Consider the following 19,666-nt stretch of genomic DNA (forward strand, 5'->3'; position numbering starts at 1 on the left):
TGATCACCTCACTGCTAGGCATCAGGAAGCCATTTGATGTTCAGAGGTGACTGTGCAGTTTGGGGTCCTAATCCGAGACAGGAGGGCAGAATGGCAGAGTGGAAAGGGGAACACCATTTTCCAGTTTAGCCACAGGCCCGCTGACCAGGGGCAAACCACGTAACCTACACTGTGCCATTTCTCATAGCTGTAAAACAAGGAGGAGTTATAAGATGGAGGATTCCTCCGACTTCCTAACTCGGAGATGTGCTCTGAACACCATTAGTGAGATAATTCCGATACTGCAGTCATAAAGACAATGTACGCAGAGGTCTAAACACTTCTGAAGTACGAGGCTTTGCACGAGTGGAACTGGGCGACCAAAGTGAAGGGCTGCTTTAGAAAACTTGGCCTAAGCCATATCTGCTTAAAACATTTTTAAAAGTCCCCTCAGGGGAACTAGTGCTGTTGAAAGCCTACATGCAGGTGACAGAAAACATGATTTTGGTCTAATTCAACTTAACAGAGAAGCACAAAATAGTGATGCAAGTGGACAATGTGAACCAGGTGTACTGGTAATACACCAGCAACCAATGAAACAAAGCTGAAAAGAAAACGTTTCAGTGTTATTAACTTAAATTGACAGCAAAGATTTAGAGGAAAACTGGGTATTAGTGTCCACACTGAGAATATCCACAGCTACGTTTCCAGTTTACATTCTGTGTGGGTGAGGTTATCTTCACACTCAAACTTCATACTCCACATTGACAGCACTACAAAAAATAACTTCCCAGGTTACTTCAGGACCGAGTTCATAGGCCAGACACCTCTTTGCGAGGTCCAGGCCCAGAAAAAGATCTGTTTCTGAAATAGGGTAGCTGTGCTTGGACCCTCGGCTCCCCCTCCCAAGCCCCATGTCAATCTGAGTCCAGCCACAAGGCCAGAGATCAAGGAGAGCTCACGACATTCTCTAAGAGATGAGGATGTTCTAGTTCATAAGCCGCTGGGTTTGAACCAAGGAGAGTTAGGCTGATCCCTGGCTGTGCTTAAGATCTCTTTACAAACCTGGCCTGGACAATAGACGACAGTACTTATTCTGAACCGTGTTCTTTCATTCCTCTGTACCTCAGCCCCCCTCCTGTGAAATGGCAGCACCTCAGAGTACATGAAGGAATGCCAGATGTTCAGATACTGCGCCACATTACACCTTTATCCTTGACTGCCACATGCAGCAACAGACTCCAGGGCGCCGTGGTGCAGCTCAGTTAGACGTGATCAGCAGCACTGGAACAGAGATTTTTTGTTCCCAATTATTATTTTATTTTTTTAACCTCCAACTCAAAGAAGGATAATAGTGATTCACTTATGGAGTTTTGAGGTCCTGGCTCTGACAAGTCAAGCACCTGTAGCCAATGTGAGTGGTGCCAGCTAGCCGGGAAGTCATTTATGAGACATTTTGGAGCCAGAGGGGAACACTAGGGGTGTCTGATCCTGCTATCAGCAGGAAAGTCAGTTTGTCTGTGTTTTTATTTGGAGACATTTTCACTTCCCAATTCTTTCTTCCTCCAAAAGAGGATATGAGCAAAAAAAGGAACAACGCTCAATTTATTATTAAAAGCTCCTGGTGCCAAAGCTGCATACATACAATTGGGCATGTGTAAATCCTTATTTAAGTGGCCCAGTTTTCAAAGACGTATAGTACAGGCCAGCTGCTGTGCAGGAACTGCACAGTGGCACCTATCCATCCTCAGACAGCTCTGGGTGAAGCAGCTGTCCTTCCTCTCTCTGCATGTGCAGCAACTTACAGATGAAAGAGCACAAGCCTCCTGGAGTCTCAGGTGTCACGGAGAAAGGGAACTGAGGCGCAGGGGCGTGGAGAATCTGCTGCTCATACTGGAGCCAGAGGTCAAAGTCACACTGGTTTCAGTAGGAGCAGACCTACGGAGAAAGCGGCAGAGTCACACAAGGACCAAAGAAAATCCGGCCAACGGGGAGGACAAGAGTGTAATGATTGACAGCTGCAAGGCACGGAAACCCTGGGGTTTCCATCCCTTTTCCCACCCCTGCACATGCTTTTCTCAGCAACCTGACCAGACACCAGAAATCCCCACTGTTGGAACCTGACGCCACTTGTACAGTCCACCGTTTCTCTCTTGCTACTAGAGAAAAAGAAAGCTTTCTTGGAAGAGAGCAGCAGCAAGCTTACTGATCATGGTGGTGCCCCCAGCCAGCGCAGCCTTGGTCCCTTGGAAGAAGTCATCAGCAGATGTCATCCCCTGTTCCGGCATCTGGAAGCGGGTGTGAACGTCAATCCCTCCAGGAATCACCATCCTGCCATGGGCTTCGATAGTTTTCACCCCTCCTGGCACAATCAGATTCTCTCCTATTTGCCTGGGTAAACAGGTTCCAAACAGCAAGTCAGACACAAACAAGAGATGAGGCACGCCGTCTGTAAACACACACCCTTGTGCTGCTTAACCTTGGGTGTTTTCTTTTTCCATATAAAGCGATGTACAGGATCAGCATACATAGCTGATAACATGTTATTCTTCCCCTGGAAGCAGCTGCATAATTGAGAGCAAAGCGTGCAAATGCTTCAGGACCTAGGGGGAATGTTAGCCTTAAGAGGAAGACAAGGAAGGAGCCACGCTGGCAGACGGCTGGAGAAGGGACTGTGCAGAACACATCGCTGCACCAAATACAACAAAAGCAGCTTTGCTGGGACTGGACTGGGGTTGCCAAGTGGCAGCTGAGCACTCGATGCTAGGTATCTAACAGCAAAGCAGACATTAACCTTGTTTTGCGAACCCACAAAGAATTTTCGCCTCTATATTGTCTACTTTCTTTCCATGTATAAATTGTACGTGGTCTCTGCACAATATGAACCCATGCAGACACCAGTTACCAGATTCCCAATGAGACCCCAAAGCCCCCTCCAGTCCAGCTCTTCGCACAGATTTGTTTTTAAAAATGCAATAGTGGATGACACATTGCAATTAATTAGCTGTCTTTGGCTGGCTCCTCTAACTTTTAACCTTAATTAACAAAGCACATGTGCTGACTGTCTTAAGCCAGAGCAGGAAAATTCCTTGTTTGCAACCTCTGGCTCGTCCATTTTTTCCTAAGAGTAATTTTCCAAAGAAATCTGTAATATATTTAATGTGCCAGAAATGCATGTTTCAGGACTGAAAACACAGAAGCATACTGGAAAGAGGTCTGAACCTTCTCCTTTAAAACAACAGGATCCTTATTAACTTTAAGGGATTTGGGATTGATCCTTGTATCATGGAATTGCAGAAAACAGCACTGCAAGAGACCTCAAGAAGTCACCTGAGCCCAGTCTCCCGCCCTAAAACAGCATCAGATGTGTCAGGGTACTGAACTCTGGATTCAAAATATCTGAAGTCATAACTTGGTAAAATGTTACAACACCCAGATAACTTCAAACATGTGTGTCATCTCAGCATGGGGCTAGTCGCATGGCTACAATTAAGCACACTTAAGCACCTCCTTCCACTTGGGCTTTAACAGCAATGGGGTTTGGGGCCATTTGCTTTTTTAATTCAACGCCTTGTTTTTCAAGATCCTCCATCAATGCCAGCATGTGTGTGAAAGACACACTTTTCTTTGCAGCCTAACGTAGCACACAGAGTAAATTATTCCTTGCTAATGTGCAGTACGTTTCTCTACGTTTCCGATCACAACGTGGTATCACACTTCACTTACTTTATCAACCCATCTTCCATGTAAATGTCGGCATAGAAAGACTGGTCGTCATTAACTATTTTACCACCTTTGATCAGAAGACGATCGCTCTGCAACAAAGAAGCATACAACAATACGTAATTATTCTGTGAGAAAGCTGACAGTCTGCAGTGTCACTTCAGAGATAAAAGTAGGGATGGAAACAAGCTCTGCATTATTCAGAAGCGCACGTCAAAACACCAGTCAACTGCTGCACTTTCAACTGGAAAGATAAAATATTTTATTTCATCTGCAAGTCCTTTCATCACGCCGATGATCCAGAAAAAAAGTCAGAATGGAAAAGGCAGCGGGTTCCAGCAGCCTCGCCTGCTTGGCAGCTTCACTCATACCTGCAGCCTGCTAAGACAGCACACGCCATCACCTGCAGCAAGAGCATTAAAGGATATTCGAGGGATGCATAATAGCCACGCGCCTGTTTTCACTGCCTTGGTCGTATGCAGAATTTCTTGTATGCACCCACACACTGGAGTCACGACTTGGACAGCTATGAGTCAACTGCTGTCAGGGAAATGGACCAAAAGTCTGTTGCCAGGGGTTACACAACACAAACAAACTCGTTTTGTCCAACTTTGCGATGTTTCAATTCAGCAGATGCTTTTACTGCCCCTCCGGATCACTACTGCATAACCAGATGAAAAATAAGCGCGTATTAGCAAATTCACTTCAAGGGAAGGATTTTAAAACCCGTGTTATGAAAACGCCCTCCAATTAGGAGGCAGTTTGGCAGGAACAGAAAGGTAATTATAACGAGGCAGCTATCAGACAACGCGCTTTGTATCGCAGCCCAGGTCGCATCACGCCTTTGCAGCGATTTTAGGTCAAAACCAAATTTCTCTTTCTTGCAGTAGTCATAAACAAGAGCATAACACCTCTGCAGAGCTCTGGTCAGGGATAAAAGGTAAAAGCAACTGCTGTGTTCTTCTGGTTCCTTCACCCCCCTATATCATATAGGCATATATTTAAACCAAACCACGCAGAGGCAGCGTTCCATTTAACGCACACCTCGGCCCCTATTTCTGCACTGGTACTCCGATTGTCTCTCCCCCTCCCAAAGCGTCTTTGCAATGAGACAAAGCTACACCAGCACAGCCCAGCTGTAGGCTGATGAAACCAAAAAGCTGACTTCAAAAAGGGGGAGAAAGCAGGACTCGAACTTTGGGGTGCCTCGAACCTACAGCAAGTGACAGTGACAGCAGTGTTCAGAGCCCCTATTTTCAATGGGGACTCTAACAGAATAAAAGAACCAAGCATTTTCCAAAGAGCTTTTAAGAAAACCGAAGAGCTGGAGCAGCAGATGTTCAAATGACACGGCTCTGAACACCAAGAGGGCTACACGAATTGCATCAGTTACCAATTTATACCTTTATATCCATCTTTTATATAACCGCTAAAGATCTACAAGGTATTAAATGCCTCTCCTTCCACCCCTCCCCTTTTTTTTTTTTTCCTTTCTCCTTCCTCCTACTGCTGCAATGGAGAGCTTCCACAAATAACGCCACCGATCTCAAAAACAAAGAAAAAACGCAAGATTTAAATTTAGGATCTGCCATGAATGCCAATAAGCCTGAATGAATTAACTCAGGGCGTGAAAAACCCGCTCGTCTTTCAATGCCAGACTCTACAGCAAAACTGTCCTACATGTTTACCATTTCCAGAAACACTGCAGTATTTATGCCCACCTCTAGTGCAGGCTCCTTGTGCTATTAAAAAGGGTGGCTGCTATTGAAATTGGTTACTGCTTGGCCATCGATGCCACTGACAGCAAGTCCTAACGCACCGAGCATCCATTAGGAAAGAGAAAATAATATATATATAGACATATATACGTCGTGACGAGCAAAAATGCCCCCTGGACCGCTTTAAGGATGCTCTGAATGCTTCAGCTAGTAAACAGGTCTCCTGCTGCAGCTGCACGAAGGCTCTGAAAGGAGTGCGAATCCTGCTGTTCGCTTCAACCACCTCTGAGACAAAAGCAGAGGCAGTTCGGCACCGTGCAGGGGCCTGCTGCTAAATTTGTATCCATCGATGCAGTCAATTTGTACGCATCGATGTAGGCACAACAAGATGGCTAAACGCAGACTAGCCGCCGCCTTGAAGCATCAGCCTCGGCGGACGAATTTCAGGTTTCTGCAGCAGCAAATAAAGCCAGAATCTGATTCTTTTTCCTGTCCCTTATCCTTACAACTGCAGCGGGTGCACGTAACATAAATCAGAGCATTCGGTCACGAGCAAAATGCGTCAGACTGCTGGCCCCCAGCAGCGGTTCAGCAGCAACCTCCAGCGCCGTTTAAGCACGGGCATCTTTTTAGCCTCTGCCGTTAGACTCTTAGAGGAAAACCGGCTTTTCCCCTAAAAAAGGAGGATGCTGCGGTCATCACCGCGCTTCCCACAGGCTGTTTAAGGCAGATCCGAGCCCCCCTACACGGGTGTCACGCTGGCGAGCTCCGTCTGGGAGCTGGCTGCTGTGCCGGAGGCAGGAGGACTCGCCTGGGTGTGTCCGTGGGGTGCCAGCGATGAAAACTCTGTCAAAAAAAAAAATAATAAAAAAAAAAAAGGCTGGAGCAGCCCGTTAGAAAGGAATATTATCGAGCCTTACGTAAGGCGAAGTTAGCGCCCTGGGATCCGCGCTCCCTGCCCTAAATCTGCGGCCAGGCAAAGGAAATCGGGGGGGGGGGGGGGGGGGGGAAAGGCTGCTGCGGCGCTATTGTCTGCCGCGCTGCGAACGCTGCCCCGACCTCCCCTCCTCAGGAAGAAAGAAAAATGCGATTAAAAAAATCAAAATTAAAAAAAAAAAATAAGAATAAACGGTCCCCAAAATCAAGGGAATCCTAAGAAAAAGGGAGCAGGCGGCAGCACGGGGAGCAGCGGCCGCCCCTGGGCTCGCCTCAGCCCTTTCTTCCCTCAGCCCCAGCCCCGGCCGCGCAGGGAGGGGGCGAGCGCCGGCGGCGGCCGCCAATGCGCATGCGCCGCCTCCTCCTCTCCCTCTCTCTCTCCCCCCCTCCCCTCTCCGTCGGGGCCGCGCAGCTCGGGGCGCGATTGGCTGCGAGCCCGGCGGGGATGCAAATGAGGGGGGGGTTAAGGGAGGGGAGGGGCCGAGCGCTGAGGGGATGCGGGGGGGGGGGGAGCCGCCCCCCCCCCCCCCTCCCCGAGGGGCTGCGGCGCCCGTCAGGGGGCTGCGGGGGGACCGCGATCGTGTGAGGGGCTTGAGGGGCCCGGGGGTGTCCTGGTGGGGCCGAGCACCTGCGGCTCGGTGCCGGGCGAGGGGCTGAGAGGAACCCCGGCGGCAACGAGGGCGCTGCCCTCCATCTTCTTTGTGCCGCCCCGCCCTGCTGGGCGCTGGCTGGAAGGGAAAAAAAATAAAAATAAAACCCCAATTTTTCGCTTCGCGGCGGCCCCGCCTAGTCTAGAAGGCGCAGCGCCCAGCCCAGGTCCCCTCCTGCGGGCACGGAGCCGAATTTTGAGGGCTTAGGGGATGGAGGGGCCTGGGCTGTGCCCGAGGGTGTGCAGGTGCCCTCATGGCACCGCTGGGTGCAGCGCCTCAGGCACACGGGGGCTGTGACAGGGCTAAAAGAAAAAAAAAAAAATGGATTAAAGGGGATAAAGGCTCCCTCCTAGTCTGCTTGACCCGCTGCACCATGAAGAAACAGGGTGCCAGAAGGGGTGCCCACCAGCATGTCTGTGCACACCGACTCCTCATACATCAGTTTCCCCAGGGAACGGCACAAAGCACCCTCTGCAGAGCCCAGAATTTAGCCCAAATCCACTTCTCTTTGAACGTTACAACTGACCAGGTAATCACCAACACTTACCTCCTTCCCTCAGCCACTGAGGGTTCCACATCACACAAAGCAAACCGCCAGCTTCTGTCACACAACGTTGTGATCTTTACGCACCCAAGCAGCCCAGTGAAACACGCTGTGCACACACCATAGAAATTGAAACCTTCAGAAATACCGCTGCAGTAAATCGTTATAAAGGCAACATCTGCTCAGACAGATGACTAGCAGGACCTTTCGTGTACAGTAGTTCACAAAAGGCTATAAGGGAAAGACTAAGAGAGCTTTTCCTGAGTATAGGTGGGGCATCAGGCAACATTTAAATAGCTGATATGCCAATCAGTTAATATCCAATTAGTAGCAAGTGATAAAGTGTCTCATTATGACAGTAGCAAAATGATTAATTTGTTAGCCTGCTGGGTTTTATTTTGATTAGAACTGGCAATACTAAATGGGTTATATCCTGCGTCTTTCTGATCTGCACCAGAAGTTTTGAAACTTCAGCTTATTTCTGCTCAGAACATGGACAAAACCACCTACATTGTATTTCTGAATTTAGGCAGTGCAGCTGTACCTTTTCTGTCTTTAATGCTGGTTTTCCTCCTCAGCTTTTTATCTGAATGGCTTCTTGCCTTTGCTTGCCAGGTAAGATAGCACCTTCAGCTATCCAAGAGGAAGCGAACACTACCTAAAGGTTTGAGAGAGAGCATCAAGGCCCTTGGGCAGCTGATCTGAGATGTGCTAAGTCCAGCTACCATCTCAAGACCTTGTCCTGGGAGTAGGAATGGGATTACAGACAAACACACACAAACATGGGCACAGGAAACCTCTGATCTGCAGCACTCACTCACCTCCCTGACCTCCCAGGTCGTTTCTCCGCATTATGCTTTAAGCTGGGAAACCACAGCGCTGGTAGAAGAAATAAAGCACCTCTAAAGGAATGATGGCATCAGCACACTAATATTTCTGAAACTATTCTCACCTGCTCAAAGATACATATTTAAAATACTTTTTTGAAAAGGTAATCCTTACTGCACATGGGCAGGACATGGAGTTCTAATTCAGGACAGGAGTTCTTGAACTTTGAATATATTTGTTCCATAACTTGAGTCCAATACTGACTCGGTTCAGAAAGAAATAATGAATCTTCAGATGACACTTAGCTTTTCCTTCTCATCACCATGTTGCAACAACCTAAGTAGTACAGAACAAATTAAAAAAAATGAGAGATTAAAGGGCTGAAAAACAGGGTTGTTCAATATTAATATCAACATTAAGTACACAGCACCAAGTTTTAAAAACTTCTCTATGATTTAGTGTGTATCTAAAGGACCAGAACTGAGTTTCCAGGCACATTTTTTGTCTCTTTTATACCAACTGGCAACAAAGCCCAATTTTCTCTCTTGTCATAGCTAGAAGGTTGTCAAAAATAAAGAAGGAAATAAATAAAATTACTAATGCAGTTATAAACTGCCTGATTTAGCCTTGCTAAACAAAATCAGGGGATGGATAACATCTGCTGCATAAACATATGTGCGGTAGATATCCACTAATGATAAAGATGGGCTAGTGAAGCTAAAGGACAGCATTCAGATGAGAACACGTGGGAACAGAGTCTGGCAATACAGGGAGCCCCTTACAAAAGCTGATTCATTCTCCGAGTGAAACTATAGTTTATGTTGACCCCTCTCCATAAGTTAAAACAAAAAGGATAACTACTTATGAAGTGTCAATGGTAGGAGTCAGCTCCTAGGATAAAGGAAGCGAGTTGAATGTGCTCAGTAAATCCCTGCAGACTCGTACCCAGTCCAGCTGTCACACAGCAGTGCCGATACCTGCCAAGGTATTGCGGGAAGTGATGGCACTTCTAGATAACACTGATGCACTTTGTCTTCCATAGGTCAATCAATGCAGGCTAAGCAGGCTAAAATTAGAAGGTGCCACAGAGAACGAACACTCCCAAATCTTCCTTGCCAAAAGCTACCAGAGGAAAGAGACAAAGGACGGCCGGCCAGCCCATCCCAGCTCCCTGACTGCACCACTACGACAAGACCAGCAAGGTCACTGCAGCCAAGTCACTTCGGAGGCGGAGGAAGAGCAAAAGAACATAAACATCTTTAATGATGCTCTATCAGCACAGCTGCAGGCCCTGGCAACATTCACCAAGTGGCAGAGCAGGGGAGGAAATGCACAAACCAAAGCATCACACCCATGCCTGCACTGCCAGCTTGAGGGTAACTGGGGGCTATGTTGGCCACTGGATACGCGAGATTGCTCCCAGCCATTTCTGCACAAATATCTGGTATAAGATATTTTGTGCAGGGTTTTTTTTGCAGCAGAAACATGTTTCATGTTAAAGGAGTGTCTATGTCTAAATTTGTCTTCTAGAAAGGTCGAGAGAGAGAATTGCACAAGAATATAAAAATCTCTGTACAGCAATAAAATAAATCATCACAGGCATCAGTGGAAATCGGTCTGCATCAGCTCTGAACCTTAACTTTACAGATGCTGTGGAATACCATGACACGCTTAGCACGGAATTGTATTCCCACAGTGCAGTTACTGGACGGTTGGAAAGAAAATATCAGAAGGGTCTCTTTCCCTGTGGAACTGCGGTGTAATTGCAACCAACCCCACAGAACCCCTGCAACAACCCATTGCTTTTACTCCTACTAAATTCTTAAAGGTTTATCTACAAGGACATTTTGCTATGAAATTTTAAAACCCGCAAATGGAAATATGTGATTAAAATAGGGATCAGAGATGGATTTAAGGCATTGCTGGAAGTATCTGATATTCCAGCACTAGTGCATCAACAAGCTCTAGATTTCCCCTAGGCTTGTTAGATACCAGTAATCCCCACTCCCTCATGGGGAATCACCCACTGCCAAAGTCAGAAAGGCTCTTGTTACTGCAATCAGAGGCAGCAGGACTGGGCCAAAAGAGCTTTCAAGAGCTCACTGATCAGGACCTAGTTTTCCGTCCTGGTTCTGCCCATGCCAATTGCTCCATCGGCTCCTCGTCTCTGAGACTTAAAAGGAGTTTCTTAGGGCTACAGCAACCCCCTGAAGCACATTAGGTGTTGGGAAGGTTAAATACAGGCTTGTACAGGGCAGGAGTATATCTGTTCTTTCCAAAATGTGATGAAAGAACTCTTCCTTATTACTCACTATAAATCAAATTACAGAGGGGAACTACCCTTGCCAATAAGCATCTTAGTTTTAATTTTATAAGATAAACCAAAGTGTCATTCTATGGAAATGACCACAGAGGTCAAACATGGTACTATGAAGAGGTAAAATTCATACAAGCTCTCAGAGAAGTAGCCTGGCTTTATTTTGAATACAAACCATCTGAGTTTGCGAGGGGAGCAATTCATTTTCTGGCCACACAAACAGGTCAATAAAAAAGGCACAATTGATCTACAAATTAGAATTAACTGTCCAATTGATTTTGTTTCCTTTAAAATCCCAAGAAGCCTTGATAAGGTTGAGAAATAACTTTCTAATAAGACTGTTAGTATTACAGTATGTCTCTTAGAGGCAATGTCCTGAGCATTTCAGATGCACTACAGTCTTAATTGTCCTCAGAGAAGCCCATGGTGCTGCCCTAGAGTTAGTGTACTACCAACTCTTATCACTGAGAAAAGTCAGCCCTCTTCTGGGCTTTGAGCAGGGGCTGCTCTGTCATGGGTAGCACAAGACATAGCAGAAATGTGCTCTCTTCTCCAAAGTTTACACTCGTGCTTTGACCTTTACAGTACTAAGTACAGCATTCTGGAGCAAAGGCATGAGGCATTTGGGCATCCATGTCATTGCTCCTCCCTTACTTCCTGTGCAAAGAGATGAGTATCTCCTGGCCCACAGGAACCATGGGTAGGATCCAAGAAACAGCTATTTTCACAGCAATTTACACTGTTTCTTAATATTATAATCCATTTTCCATCCCCCAGACCTACAGACCAAAGCCTTAGGCTCTCAGAAATCATTCTCATTGCTTGTGTCAGCCAGCTTTGCCTACCTGTAACATACCAGACAATCATTACTCCAGACGAGGAGAAAAAAATTCTGACCCATCCCAAGTTTCATTCCAGCTCTCTGGAAGGTGAAGAACACAATTTTGCACTTGCGTGCGAGTCTTGCAGTAATGAGGTTTGATTTTTGGTAGTTTGCTACAGCTCTGCTCCCAAACACTGCCCATTTCGCAGAGCAAACAAACTCCACTTGAGCTTTGCTACTGAAGTCTTTTCCCAACTTTGTAGCAACGCCACCAGAGACAGACTCAGATTTTATGTGCCACAAGATAGACGAGGGATTTGGGGAGTCAGACGTGGTGCTGTAGGTGAAGAACTTCAGGGCAGACCTAAACAAGTGCTCAGCAGAAGAAACAAAAAGGCTCCTGTCAAATGACGCCAGAGCGCTGGCATGAGGGTGGCATGCACAGCCGCCAGTCCCCATCTCTATCCCCGAGATAAAGCCTGCTCTGCAAAGTGCTGCCGAAAGCCCAGGCCTCGGATTTGGTTCAGCTCCAAAGTGGGTGGGGAAGGGTCTGACCCTAAGTGGTGTTTTCCCTCCAGTCTTGAACCCAAAAGAACTGGCCCTAGATCAAAGCCCTTTGCTCGTTTCTGCAGGAGAGGGGTGTGGTATCGGTGAATTCCTGACGTGACTCTACCAGACCACGATATGCTCCTTGGAGCTCCAGCACGTTCCAGCTATGCAGATTGATAGCTTTGAGAGGAATCTGAGAGGTCAGAGGAATTTGACATTTGTGTTCATTATTGTTAGTTTCTCTATTTTTTTTTTTCAGCAGCCAGACAAATTGTTATGATCCATTGGAAAAATCATGCAAGTCATCCTCCTGTATAATTATTTTGCAAGCAGTGATTGTCAAAACAAGGCTGGCTAAAGAAATTACAGGCATTGTAACAAATTAAAATCAGAACCACATTTCCAGCTGTCTGGAACAACTTTGTTCTAAACAACAGTTCCATTAATATTCCAGAGTCTATGATTTTTTGAGTGCTGAACAACATCTTGTTACTCATCGTTCCTCTCCAGGAATGAACAAGCACGATCCTGAGAGCTTTGAGGTTTTAGCAGGAAGTCCAGTCGTGTCAAAAGCTTCATGAAACTGTGTTTCTGAACAATCCTCTCCTGTCAATGCTAAAATAAAAACATTTTCCTAGTGTCTCTTTATTCACTTATCATACATAGCTTTGTTGTATTAGACCAGTGGTTTACGCTAATGCTATGAACTTCCTAAAGGTCCATGAACTGATTTTAAGGGAACCAAAAATGTAAAGGCAACTGCTTTTCTCACAAGGAAACCACCTGAATCAGCAGAGTAACAAGAGCATGGCCATGGGAACTTTAGCTAGCAACGTAAGAAGAGACCTGTGGTCCCAGGGCTTGTACTTGGGTTCAAGTGTCTTAGCATCTATTAAGGCTGTCCGTGCAAACTGGATTAAAACAAGCCAGAAGCTTGCTGTTCCCTCTTGCAATCAAACCTTACTTCTTCCTACAGATGTTTCCTAAAGGCCAGCCTCCGTCCTGAAGAACCTCAACAGATGAGAACGACTGAGGGAGCACTGATGATACGCACGGGAAACCAAGACATGCGGAGGAGTGACCCAGGTGAAGCAAGCAATGAACAAAAGGTCTTTCAAATCCCAGGTGAAGGCGTGCCTCTCCAGACCGTTCTCATACAGAATGTTGGATCGATGCCCTGGGAACTCATTTTATCAGCCTCCATCCTCTGAGAGGAGGCAGTTTGTAGCCTATGCACTGACTCCTACAAAGCAGCGCTATGAGTAAGTTCCACAGGCCCCTGAACACGTATCCCCAGGACCAGGCATTAGCAGCCTAACCAGGGAAGGTGACAAAGTTTAGGAGAGGAAATGGAGGCGCAGCCAAGTCTCCAAGGCTGACAGCTGCCCAGTAGCACAGCTTGCCTCCGACCTGTTGAATGGGTCACACTGTCTCCAGAGGCCTCGCTGTAAAGAGCTGCTTAAACTAAGATCGAAAGCCTTCCTGGTGCCTCTGGAGATGATCTTAACCCTGAATTATGAGGCACCATGGCCCAGAGGCAATAAAGCGAGGCTATGATAGATGCCTATAGAATACCCTAGACAGGATAGACATAAACAGATTTGATTACCCTTATCTTTGCCTGCAGAACAATATATTGCATTTTAATGTGGAATAATTACATTCCTTTCTTTATCCTCTGGACAGTTAAGACCTCAGAAAAATAAAAAATAGCTTGTCAATCTTGCTTTGTTAACTATTTCCACGGAGATTAATATGAGATCTTTCTATACAGTGACAGAAAGGATGACTGTCTTTCAGACCCACTTTGGATCCAGTCACTGACTAAAATACTTCTGTGCATCTCGGCTGGCTCCAGTTGGTCGGCACCCATTGCCGTCAGCTCGTGATGTGGTCGTTTTGCTCAAACAGAGGATGGACTGTCCTGTGTGCTCACTGTTATATGCACTTAATAACGGCTGTAGCTGTTTTCAGCCTCAAGCTAAAGAAAAAGAAGCAGTAGGATTTCTAGCCTACTGTGAAACAATTTATATAATTTCAAGATCCTATCAATTAGCACGCTGCTTCTTTCCACTGTAATTTCGATTCGTATCACATGGAAATACTGTACAGACTACACAGGTTTCAAAGTAATAGGCCAAATTCAGTTGCAAAACTTCAGAAGGCCTTTAGCATCTCAACTCCTACCTGCATTTATTTTAATGCAGTGTTTCCTTTAATGCCACTTCCTGCAATATTTTCTTTTTTTTCAGTGTGTTGATCACCCATAAACATGTTCCTAATAACTGCTCTGAAGTAAAGGCAGCTTTACCTGCTGAGGATCTAACCATTGATTCAAGCTATAGATGCAGTCAGCTGGAAAACCATCAAAGCTAAAACGCTCCTGCTATAAAGTGCCAATCCATAGCAAGACATTTATAATAAAAGACTGCACTTGCCCGAACGCACACAACCCCTCACAGCACAATCCACTGGCATCAGTGTAACACCAAGCTAATGAGAAAACTCAGATGTTTAGCACTCTCCCATTATTTCATGCCTTCATGGTTGATATTATATGACAACCTTTAAAAGTAGAACCCCAAAAAAATCACTTTTACAAAAAATGTGATTAATATTCTGCTTGGACGTCTGATTTTTCACGTTATACTTTTTAATATACTTGTACCCTTCAATAATTCATCTCTTCAGAATGAATAAATCACCTGTGTACATTTGTGTCTTGCAGGACACCAGCACATCAAATTACTCCAAATTAGTCCTGAAAATGCCCTAAACTGCAAACCCTTTGACTCCCCAAACTGAAAAGGTGCACGCCCTTCACTTCTTTGTTAGGCTAATTACTTGTGGAAAGTTAGTAGGCACGTAACATACTCGGATCAAGCCACGGACATTTGTAGTGGGAAACTTTAGTTTGACCTGCTATGAAGAGGAGTGGAGCGTAGCCCACTTTTAATTCGAGGTTGATGTGCAGCACTGCTGAACACCGGGGCCTGCTCTGTGGTCTCACAGTTACTGCACGTGTTGACACGTGTGAATGTGGCTGGACGGAGCCCCGAGGTTACTGCCCTAGGAGGCAGCAGAGGAGGGTCTGACCTGGGGAGGATGAGCCCCCAGAATTGCTCCTGGTAACATTTCACATTTCTGACAGCAGGAGAAAATGGGGAACGAGGCCGTGCTATAGGCTCCAGGCAGACTTCTGCCCTGTACACGCCATCCAGTCCACTCGTAAAAAAATCAGGAGGTCCGTCCTGGAAGCAGCTGCCAGAAGGAAGGACTGCTCTTTACACCCGCTGGGGGACTACTCACAGAAACTCTTTCCCAGTATGCTGCTAGAAATTTATCACTCTGCTGGTTGGTGCTTCATTCATTGCAGCTCTTCCAGGCTGAGCATAGGAGCCAGCATTGTCAGAGGAATACACCGAGTATTTCAGGGCTCGGAGCTGAATAAAGCTCGCTTAAATCTATTCGTGGAGGAAAGAAAACGTGCATGGTCAGCTAGACCTTTGGCGTGAATGGGTTTTGCCTCAGGAAAAGGACAGACTCTACTACACCATGACACACACACACACACAGCCAGAAAATAGCTTCAGGAGTCTTAAAGGACTAGGAGGAGCTCAGGGGGGTTTTAAGAGAACACCACATTCCTGTGAAAGTCCCAGCACATCTTCCTGAGGCAAAAATTCCCCCTGCAGCCACAGGCCTTCATCAGAGCAGGTACCGAAATCCAGCTCCCCTGGGTCACTCTGGAGCCTCTCCTCCCCTGGGAGCAGGGGTGGGAGTGCTTCCCGAGGTCCCCCTGGGAGAAACCCGCAGGGAAGGGGTCCCTGGAGCTGGAGGCTCATTGATGCTCTTTTGCTAACAATCGCGTTTCTGCTCCCGTGAGCTGCATTCACGAGCTGGGTGGGGCATTTCGCTACCGTTGTGCTGGGGAAATCGCCTAAGAAACAAAAAAGTCGGTCTCTAGCACCAAATCGGAGGGCAGGGCGGGGAAAGGGAGGGTGTCTGTGTGTGCAGGGGCTCCTTTCTTCTTCTGCCCTCCTCCCCGAGCACATACACACACCTGCAGAGAGCACACAGATAACATTAGAGGGCTGGCGAGGAGGCTCTAGCAGGGATGCTACTTCTCCGAGGAAGACACTGCCAGCACATACATACAAGTGACAAAAGCAAGGAACTGCAGGGTGGGAAGGATCTGTCCCCTCTGCAGCCTATCCATGTGCAAGTTGCACCTCACACACACACATATGTGCACCCACCTTGTCATTCAGGTTCTGCAGCGCCTCCTTCCCCGTGGCACTCCTGATCTCCACCTTTCTCCCGAAATCAACAGATGGTTCCCCTCCCTTCCCGCTCTGCCTCGAGTAGACGGACGGAGCATCCGGCCCCAGGTGGGCAACATCCTTCTGCTTGGCCACGACTTTGTTAGATCCGCGGCCCACCGACAGGGAGTCGAAGTCGATGGTCTTGTTCTCCAGGGAGCCTTCCACTGGGCAGAACATGCCACAGAATTTCTGCCGGGGCTTGGGACTGCCCGAGCCCAGGTTTTTGAAGAAGGCTGGCACTTCTTCCTCCTCGCCCTGCCGGCCAGACTGCTTCCTCTCAGCCATGGCTCAGTGTGGTCTCCCTGCTAAGGGAAAATAACAACAGCGGTAACCAGGAGGATCCTTCACACACACACGCACACACACACAAGCGAAAAGAGGAGGAAAAAAAAAAAAAAAAAAAGAGAGATCGCTCAGGGTCCTAGAGATACAGCAACATCAATTGCAAAGGGCTGTGCCTGGCAGCTCCCCTGCCCCCATTGGTATAATACAGTCTGTAGCACGCTCTGTTTTCTTTGATGCGGTGCAAAGTTGAGGGAAGGTTGGGGCAGATCCTGCTGCAATCAAGGGAGGAGGGTTCAAGTTCCCAGCATCCAGACGGGGAGGGAGGGAGAAGGAGAGAGAGAGAGAAAAAAAAAAATCCTCACTCTGCAGCAGAAACTGGGGACTGATCCGGAAGTGATGCGACTGGTGAATTGGCAAATGGACTCGAGCAGGTTGGAGCAGCAGCCCCCATCCATGCACACACCCTTCTCCTTCCCCTTCCCTGCCGCCGCTACTGCCGCGAGTCGCGGAGAGGCTGCCGGAGGCTCAGCACCCCTCGCCTCCAGCTGCTCCCCAGGCAGGGGAGAAAGGAGGGCTTCCTTCCTCCCCCTAGCCCCTCTCTCCTCTTCCTCCCCCAGCCCGCAATGGTGGCGGCGGGGCGTGCTGCGGGAATCCATCCTATTGTTCCCCACTTGCCTCGAAGCAGCGGAGCCGGAGGAGCCGAGGCCGCGGGGTTCAGCGGGGCTGGCGGGAGGCGAGGCTCAGCTTCATCCGGCTGGGATTTGGGGGCATCGCTGGTGCCGTGACTCCAGCAGTGCCTCTTCGGGGGGGGGGGACGGAGGTTTTGATGGATGGCCCTGGGGAGAGAAAGAGAGAGACGGGCAGCCTGGAGAGAGAGGGAGGCAGGCGAGCCGTTCACCGGGACTTACCTCCGGGAGCCCAAAGCAGTGGCCTCGCAAGTCACTGGAGCCTCTACAAGGCCGGGAGCCCCCAGGAGCCTGCTGGGGGGGCTCAGGGCAGGCAGCAGGCAGCCCTGGAGGAGGGGCTGAGCCGTGCTGAGCAGTGCCGAGCGCTGTCCCTTCAGCACCCCCGGCAGCCTCCCGGCCTCCCTCCGGGCCTCCCGACAGAGATTTTGCTCCCTTTTTCCCTTTTAGCACTCATCCCGCTGGGGATGAGTAAAATAAAGCGAGCCCACAGGTGGCCAGGCGGAGGGGGTCGTTCCCCAAGGGTTTGTGCCCGCGGGGTACAAGGGGAGGACTCGGCGAGGCCGAGGGAGGTTTTTATCACAAGGTAAGCGGAGCGGCACACAATGGGCTCAGGCGGGCCGTCTCCACCTGATACACACGTTATTAATACCGCCGGTCCTGGTCCTCGAGGCTAATCCATAGGCGGTAGCGCCCTGCCCCGAGCCCAAGGAGCAGGCTGTGTATCACCATGCATTATTCATGGGGCTGCATCTTCGCACATGCATACGCTAAATGCTAATTCGCGGGCAGCTGTGGCCAAACGGTTACCAAGCACCTTGGCAAGACTCAGGACAAAAAAAAAATCACCAAAAGCGATAAATTACTAAATTGATAAAAATCTCTGGGCTGTCTCTCCTCGCGCATCAACGCGTTTTTAACCGAAAGGTGGGGAGGAAAAAGGACAACCAAGCAGCCAAGGTCACAGCCAAACGAAGCCCGGTAATAAATGCATTAAGTCTCCAGCCTAAAAGGAAAGACAGAAGCCTGCAGCTTGGCCCTGAAGGATGGAGGGGATGTGCTCTGGTAACTAATGAAGGGGGGAGCAATCCGAAGACGGAGGCCCTCCAGGGGCAACGCTCCCCCCTTCCCCTTCTGGGGCCAGAGCAGCCCGGGTTGTAGCCACACTGATCTCAGGTGCTTTGTAGGGAACGGGAGGCCAACATATGGTCTCTCAGGTACCCTGAAGTCCTTTATTATTTAAGGTTTATAAATATTAATGGTCAGAGCGCTGCTGATCAGGCAGTCCACAGAAGCTGCAGAGTGCTGACAGGGGCTCCAGCAAGCTGAAAGCCTTGAAGCGATTGTGTTGACACGTTCTGCAGTTTGCTGAAACACACGCAGCTTGCAGGGGTAGCCTTAAATCACGCTCGTTCATCGCTTGGCACGTCCTTGGAAGACGCTCAGATGGCCACAGACAAAGGCACCTGGAAAGGGATGGAAAGAAACCGATCCGCCAGTAACGTGAGTCTAGAGGCTCTGGAGTGGCAGAGACAAGAATCAGATCCTGCAGCTTCCAAACGTCTCCAGCCTGTTAAAGGTCACTCCCAAAAGTTTCTTACCTTACAGATTTCTCTCTCCGTGTAAGCCCTCAAAACATGGGCAATCGCATATCCAACAGCCAGCTCCAAGTACTTCCCCTTTCCACGGCGCCTTGAGGACACGCTCAGCGATGTCTCCAGCTGTTTGGTGTTTGGCTCCAGGTGTCCTGGTGGGAAGTCTGGCAGGATCCTCACCCCAGGCTGACCCGCTGAGCCCCCAGCCAGGTTCACAGATCAAACCAATGATGACTTCTATCATTCAGGCATGAAGTCAGGCACTCCCAAAGAATCACAGGTCTATAAAACGCATCCCCTGTGATTATATTCTTTTACTGGATGCTTCCCAGAATGATAATATACACACTGCACTGTTATGGCCACTGAAAAATTATGGGGTAACTTTTATAAAGTTTCTTCTCCCACCTGTGAAACGCAGGTATCAGATCTTGAGAAATGCTCTCAGCTGTAGCAAACTTAACTCATTGTTAGACTTGAACTGAAACATTCCCATACATCTGTGTGGCTCCCTAGCTTTACTCCTCCTATATTCCTTTTCCTACAGAAGGGCTGCTGTCCTGAGTAAAGCCATAATCAAGCAGCCTGGGAAATTAGTCCCCCCAAATCGCCCTGAGTTTGGGACCAGCTGTAGAAACTTCTTATCTACATGAGTCCAGCCGAGCTTCTGTAGGGTCTGACACTTGGCAAGTGGCACAGGCCCTCACCTGA

At 48.2% G+C, this 19,666-nt stretch overlaps 1 protein-coding gene across 2 annotated transcripts in view; it reads right to left on the reverse strand.

Annotated features, from left to right (window-relative positions):
- Nucleotides 1-17,495, reverse strand: part of DPYSL2 (dihydropyrimidinase like 2) — a 53,036-nt gene extending 35,541 nt beyond the window's left edge. The window contains exons 1-4 of one of the 2 annotated variants that reach the window (XM_035345025.1): nucleotides 17,353-17,495; nucleotides 16,327-16,697; nucleotides 3,706-3,794; nucleotides 2,186-2,370 (exon numbers count right to left, since the gene is read on the reverse strand). In XM_035345025.1, coding sequence (XP_035200916.1) covers nucleotides 2,186-2,370; nucleotides 3,706-3,794; nucleotides 16,327-16,677 — 625 coding nt within the window. In that variant the 5' untranslated portion in view covers nucleotides 16,678-16,697; nucleotides 17,353-17,495. Of the gene's footprint in view, nucleotides 1-2,185; nucleotides 2,371-3,705; nucleotides 3,795-16,326; nucleotides 16,975-17,352 lie in introns of those variants that run through there. The other variant, XM_035345024.1, reaches the window with a different exon arrangement.
- Nucleotides 17,496-19,666: the final 2,171 nt, after the last annotated feature.

Source organism: Oxyura jamaicensis, chromosome 22 (assembly GCF_011077185.1).
Source record: "Oxyura jamaicensis isolate SHBP4307 breed ruddy duck chromosome 22, BPBGC_Ojam_1.0, whole genome shotgun sequence".
In the NCBI taxonomy this organism is placed as follows: domain Eukaryota; kingdom Metazoa; phylum Chordata; class Aves; order Anseriformes; family Anatidae; genus Oxyura; species Oxyura jamaicensis.